At 49.9% G+C, this 6,884-nt stretch overlaps 1 protein-coding gene and 1 long non-coding RNA gene across 2 annotated transcripts in view; one reads left to right on the forward strand and one right to left on the reverse strand.

Moving 5' to 3' along the window:
• Pink1 (PTEN induced kinase 1) overlaps nt 1-5,374 on the reverse strand; it is a 13,875-nt gene extending 8,501 nt beyond the window's left edge. The window contains exon 1 of the mRNA XM_031379203.1: nt 4,907-5,374. Coding sequence (XP_031235063.1) covers nt 4,907-5,293 — 387 coding nt within the window. The 5' untranslated portion in view covers nt 5,294-5,374. The remainder of the gene's footprint in view (nt 1-4,906) is intronic.
• LOC116096901 lies at nt 5,039-6,395 on the forward strand. The gene is made up of 3 exons (XR_004121153.1): nt 5,039-5,393; nt 5,995-6,073; nt 6,383-6,395. It is a non-coding gene; the product is annotated as an uncharacterized LOC116096901 (long non-coding RNA).
• Nucleotides 6,396-6,884: the final 489 nt, after the last annotated feature.

The following is a 6,884-nucleotide window of genomic DNA, read 5'->3' on the forward strand; positions in this document are numbered from 1 at the left end:
TTTTTTCTTCAAGATAGGGTTTGTCTGTGTAACCTTGGCTGTCCTGGAACTTGCGCTGTAGACTAGGCTGGTCTTGAACTCACAGAGATCTGCCTGCCTCTGCCTCCCAAGTGCTGGAATTAAAGGCGTGCACTACCATGCCTAGCTTGAGACCTTGTTTTTAACAACCAAACAAAACAGGACAAACAGCTCCTTCTTCTCTTGCAGTTATTCTATGAACAGTCTAGAGAGCAGCTCCCCCTTGCGTGGCATTTGCTCAGGTCTGTATAATGCCACATTGGGCACTGTGAATGGTGTACAGACAAATGATATCCCGCGGGAGTATGCACGGGTCCATACAGAACCGTCATCTTATTGACTTGGTACCTATACATTTGGATATCTGAACAGGACCTAGAACCCATTCCCCATGGTCATAGGGGACAGCTGCGGCTCATCCTGGAGCTTTGCCAGGCTGCGCTGTGCATGCCTACACTTGCTTCTGGGGTCCTGGGAACTTACTTATGCTAGGCAAGTGCTCTGTCACTGAGCTATGCCCTGGCTCTGCACATCTATCTGAGCTTGCCCTGCAGCCGGCTGTCCTCAAACCCCTTCACGATCTCTCCTCCAGGCCCCCATCGGCATCATCCTTGCTGTGCCTGGAAACCCCTTATTTACTCAGGCCCAGATTAGGTCATCCTTCCTCCATAAGCATCCCTGGGGACCAGCCTGTCACACACACCTTCTGTGGTTCCTAAGGCACTGGGTTTCTAGAAGCTACTACACCTTGAACCAAAGCTTCTAACTGTTTAATACAGTGGAAATGGGTGTGCCCTTGCCCATAGCTTCCCAAAGCCCAGGGGTGGGGGAGATATTTGCAGGGTAATCCCCATCAACCAGGGTTTTGAGCACAAGATACTATACTAGCACATACCATGCTGGCATGGGTCCATGGTTAGCTGCAGGTCAGACTCAACTGTCACTACCCTTGCATGTGTATATGCACATGTGTGTGTGCATGCTTGTGGGCCCAATACACTTGCATGTGTGTATGCATGTGTGTGTTCATGCATGTGTGCCTGCATGCATGTGTATACATGTGTACCTATACACACCTGTGCATGAGTATGCAGTCTCACACAATCTCACTTCATGTAGTCTTATGTGATGACCACCCAGTCAAGACACAGGGCTGCTCTGTGGTCACGGAGTTCCTTGGTTTCTCCAACGTCTGCACCACCATGGTGAGATGTTGGAGGAATAATGACCCATATCAAGACGACCAGACGACCATAACAAGAGAGTTAGACATGAGCTTGTGCAGCGTGCAGCTTTCTAAGACCCAGCTTCTACATTCACCCTGCTGCCCGAGGGACATTCAGGTCCCAACCTGCATCTCTAGCTGGTTGCTTGTTAACTAACTGCTGAGGGAGACTTCTTTATGGACACACAAACCATGGCTGTGTTACTCTTCACTCATGGGTAGATGTTTTTCTTCTGGGGTATTATGAATAATGTGGCTATCATCGTTCATATACTACACTAAATAGATTTATATTTGAATTGTGCATTCTTTTTCTTTTGAGACAGGGTCTCACTGCATATTTATGTGGCTTGCTATGTAGACCAAGCTCTCCTCAGACCCAGTGATCTGCCTGCCTCTGCCTCCCACAAGTGCTCAGACTAGAGGTATGGTCCTCCATGCCTAGCATAAATCATCAAATACATGTAATATACATTTGAACACTTCTGCAGAGTTAGGAACGATCATGTTTCTAAGCAGCCACTATCATTACTTAAGCACTATTAATCATGTAAAACTCTAAGACTCTGTGCCTACTACATAGCTACACTTTGTTCTTCCTCCTTTCTCTCTGGGCATGCACAGAAGCCTGGCTTAGAGTAGAGCTATATACATATTTTCTTTAAGATTCATTCATGTGAGCCGGGCAGTGGTGGCATACGCCTTTAATCCCAGCACTTGGGAGACAGAGGCAGGAGGATTTCTGAGTTCTGGTCTACAGAGTGGTTCCAGGACAGCCAGGTCTAAACAGAGAAACCCTGTCTCGAAAAAAAAAAAAAAACCAAAGATTCATCCATGTGGGGGCTGGAGAGATGGTTCAGCGGTTAAGAGCACCAACTGCTCTTCCAGAGGTCCTAAGTTCAATTCCCAGCAACCACATGGTGGTTCACAACCATCTGTAATGAGATCTGATGCCCTCTTCTGGTGTATCTGAAGAAAACTACAGTGTACTCACATATGTAAAATAAATAAATAAATCTTAAAAAAAAAAAAAAAGATTCATCCATGTGTAGCAGGTGCCGAATTTCCTTCCTTTTCAAAGGCTGGATAATACCCTCTATTGTATCTACTCTATTTGTACACTGAAGGACACTGGGGTCCATTCACCCCTTCGCTATTGTAAGATGCCTTGAGCTTCAGTGTATAAAGGTCTGTACACTCTTTCCATTATGCCAAATATTCATGTAGAGGTGGAATTACCCGGGAGAATGAGTCTATTTTTAATCTTCAGAGGTTAGGGTTACTGTTTCCATAGTAACTGCAGCACACAGGGTTTTGTGTGACTGTCTCTGTCCCCCCACCCCCCAGATGCTGATGACTTCAAGGACAGGCTGGTGTGGTAAACACCTATTTAAATTTTGTATTACGTTCCATTGGCAAAGACTACCAGTAATGAGAGCTCCCATTTCCCCACCTCACGGTGTCTGCTATTGTTCTTGTTTTTAGGTTATCTATTCTGGTAAAGTGTGCATGGATAGATCATCTCATTTTCATGCACACTTGTCAAATGGTCAGTGTTGTTGAAAATCTTTACATATGCTACCTGTCAACTGGACTCACATCTTTTCCTATTTGTTTGCTTGCTTGCTTGCTTGCTTGAGGTAGGGCCTCCCTGCGTAGCTATGTAAGACACAGGAATTGGGTTCCCGTCCTTCACTGATGGTTTTGAGCTTAAGCCTCTGCCCCTCAGCCCTTACCCTGAAGCATGCAGGGCGGGACTGACTCAGCAGGTGGTTCCAAACCCCAGGGAATAGGCTAGTCTCCCCCCAAAGAAGGCTGAGTTCAGGCAGCCAACCAACTAAGGACTTAAATTGCAGAGCTGGCTCTTCCCTGCGCCTGCCTGCTGGTTTTAGATCTGCCAGCCCAGAGTGCGCCAACTCCTCAAAATAAGTCCCAGGGCTCTAAATATACACATCCTATTGTTTGTTTGTCTGGGTGACCTTGAGCAGACAACAGTGTGAGTAGAGAGGTCTCAGTGCTATTTTAAGAGTTTAAAAGGCCTGAGAGCTCCCATGGATCCAATGATAACTCTGCTCGGGTTAACTAAAACATCGATCTTCTCTTGGGTGTTCTCCTGAAGTTCCAGCTTCCCTGCAGGTTCTGCTCAGCCTCTCTCCCACTGCTGGGCTAAACTGGAGTGGCCGTCTAGCTCAGCAGGGGGCCAGGCTCTTGAAGGGTTAACTTTGGGCACTACCTTTATCAACAGTGTGATTTCCAGTAAACCTCTTCACTTTTCTTGAGTACGGGTCCTCCGTAAATTAGGATGAGGAGTGCATCCAGGGATAAGAGCGTCAGGGCTAAACAAACAAACAAACAAACAAAAAACCTCGAAGGGCAACTGGTGGTGCACGCCTTTAATCCCAGCACTGGGGAGGCAGAATTTCAAGGCCAAGGAGCTGAAGGGTTTGCAGTCCCATAGGAAGAACAACAGAATCAACCAACCAGAACCCCCAGAGCTCCCAGGGACTAAAGCACCAACCAGAGTACCCATGGCTCCAGCTGCACATGTAGCAGAGGATAGCCTTGTCTGGCATCAGTGGGAGGAGAGGCCCTTGGTCCTGTGAAGGCTCGATGCCCCAGTGTAGGGGAATGCCAGGGCGGTGTGGTAGGAGTGGGTGGGTGGGTGGGTAAGCACCCTCATAGAAGTAGTGGGAGGGGGGATGGGGTAGGGGGCTTCCGGAGGAGAAACAGGAAAAGGTGATAACATTTGAAATGTAAATAAATAAAATACCCAATAAAAAAGAGAAGTTCAAGGCCAGCCTGGGCTACATATACAAATCAAGACCCTGTCCCTTTCTTACGCATCCCAAAAGAAAAGAAATTTACTCAAAGCCACTTGCCACAGTGCAACAGAGACCAAAAATCAACAGCTTTTATTTTTATTTTATTATTATTATTATTTTTTTTTTTTTTGGTTTTTCGAGACAGGGTTTCTCTGTGTAGCCCTGGCTGTCCTGGAACTCACTCTGTAGACCAGGCTGGCCTGGAACTCAGAAATCCGCCTGCCTCTGCCTCCCAAGTGCTGGGATTAAAGGCGTGCACCACCACCGCCCGGCTTAATCAACAGCTTTTAAACCGTACTGTTGGTAAAAGAAAAGCCAAGTGTTGGCATATCAGGCCATCAGTAATGGGAAATGGGTCAGCCTTAATTAATTGATCATTTCCAAGGAATTTATTGTCCAAGTCATAGATAGACCTTAATCTTCGCCTTATGCCCTGACCTACCTAGGCATGCCCTCATGACAGCTCTTCTTAGACACCTAACCAAGATACCACCCGCCACTCAGTCCGGCCCACGAGCACCCCACCCCCTTGAATTGCCCAATCACGGCTCCAAGACCTGCCCTTCCCAATGCCCAGGCTCCTACCACGCCCTGGTTCACCCTCCTCAGACCCGCCCCTACACTAAGATTCTGAGGCTGCCCCAACAGCTATCCAGCTAGCTCCGCCCTTGCCGTTCAATCGTGGCTCCGCCCCTCATGCTCGGGCCCCGCCCACCCCGGTCACTCACTCGTCTAACCCCGCCTCCTCCAGGCCTGGGCCCCGCCCCGGCCCTTGTGGCCTCGGGGCTGCACGCTGGCTCGGTTCCGCCCGCTCGTGGCGCTCGCCCACCTCTGCTCTCACCTGGATCTCCTGACAAGCCGAGGCGGCTCTCCGGCCTTCCGCCTGCTTCTCCTCGATCAGCCCCAGCCCCAGCCCGAAAGCCAGGAAGACCGCTCGGCCGCAAGGGCCTGCGCCGCCCCGGGCCCGCACCACGAACTGCCGCTGGATCCGCGCCGCCAGCCCAACCACCGACTGGCGGAAGAAGCGGTAGCGGTCCGGGAGGGGGAGCCCGACCGGGCGAGGCTGTGCTCCGGGGCTTGAGACCCGGCCTGGGCGCTCTCCGCGGCCCCAGGCCGCCGCGGGGCCCGGCTTCCCCCAGACTGACGCCGGGCCGGGCTTGGGCGCGAAGCGCAGCAGCAGCGCCCGACCCAGCTGCAGGCCTCGGCCCAGGGCCTGTCGCACCGCCATGGTGGCGAGGTGACCGGAGCCAGCTGCCACCGCCACAAACGTCCGAGAAGCGGAGGACAACAACAAACTTCGGGGGCGGCGCCTGTGCGCAAGCGCGGAGGTGGGGGGGCGGTCCCGGGCAGTTCTCCTGCCCAGCACGCGGGGGCGCAACTCGCTCTTCTCGGCATCCCTTGGTCCAGCCGGTTTGCCCTTTGAACCCAGGTCGAGGGGTTGCAGACAACTTAACCGGTCCTGATTAAGATGAGAAGTTGAGCTAGGAAATTAATATTTGTTATCAATCACCGATCTAGGCCCTTTACATCCATTAGCTGGCTTAACTCCCCACCACCCCCATATGAGTGCCAATTTTGTAGATAAGAGAGTGTGGTGTTTCCAGGTATTAGAGCTGAGGTTGAAGTTCACACTGTCCTGGCTATTGAGGGAGGGCCTTGGCTCTTCTCCCCAACCCCCAAGTGCTCTCATGCTCCTGTATAGTCAGGTTGGAGGTTCCAGGGCTTAGATCTTGGAGGGAAATCTTGACCAAAGGCCGTAATTTATGCACCAGTGGGTGCAGGAGCTGAGGTCTTAGACATTGGAAGACTTTTAACCAGAAGCCACATGGATGCTTAATAAATCCCTATTAAACTTCTTGTTAGGAATGGTTAGCTGATGATAGGTTATTAATCAGGTTATTAATTTTACTTATTTTTATTTTATTTGAGACAAGGCCTTGCATAGCTCTGGTTGGACTGGAATTCTTCCTGTAGACTAGGCTGGCCTTCTGGAATGTGGTGTTTACAGGTATATGCCAACACATCAGGCTGAATATTTTTTCTTGTCTCTGATTGAAACATAATTGGGTATGTGTGTTTGTGTGTGTGTGTGTGAAATCACACAATAAGTCCCCAATTCTGGTCATCCAGTGTAATTTTAATTTTTTCAAAGCCTATTTTTAATGGTGGTTCTCAAACTCTTTAACCTCCCTTGTAGCCCACCACCCACCAGAGGTAGTGGAGAAGAAAGGATAGGGTGAAGGAGGGGGAGTGGACCTGTTTAGAAAGGTTCTTTGGAGCAACTCCCATCTGTGTTGTCTGGAAATCGGCTGTTCAGTTCACAGGTTAGCAGGCAGCGGCAGCTCCATCCACTTGCAATCACTTCATGGATAAACCAGCAGTCCAGTTTGAGTCGGGATAGCAAACACGAATCGCGCAGCGGTGACACGACCTAGCAGAGACAGCTGGGCTCCAGTCAGCAAAAGGAACTAGGAGGGGACACCAGGAGAGGCTGTGCCTCTTTCAGGGGAGTAAAGACTTGAGACTAACAAGTTTGGCACAGCTAGCCCTATAAGCTCTATAAGCTAGCTTGGTCTCTGTCATTGGAGTCCTTGTCTGTGAAGTCCTGTTTATATGCCTTCGAAACATCACATGTCTGCCATGTATCTTGCCTCAGCACGAGTGTGTCTCAGCTGATATCACTGACATCATCTGCCAATCATCCTGAGTCCCAGGAAGCTGCCAAGGAACTGCAGCACACCACCAGAAGTTTTTTGGTGCATTTCTCTTTGTGGAGTCCCAGCAAATGGAGTTCCAACTATGCAGTGTAAGGCAGACCA

The sequence above is a fragment of the Mastomys coucha genome, unplaced genomic scaffold, assembly GCF_008632895.1.
Source record: "Mastomys coucha isolate ucsf_1 unplaced genomic scaffold, UCSF_Mcou_1 pScaffold18, whole genome shotgun sequence".
NCBI lineage: Eukaryota > Metazoa > Chordata > Mammalia > Rodentia > Muridae > Mastomys > Mastomys coucha.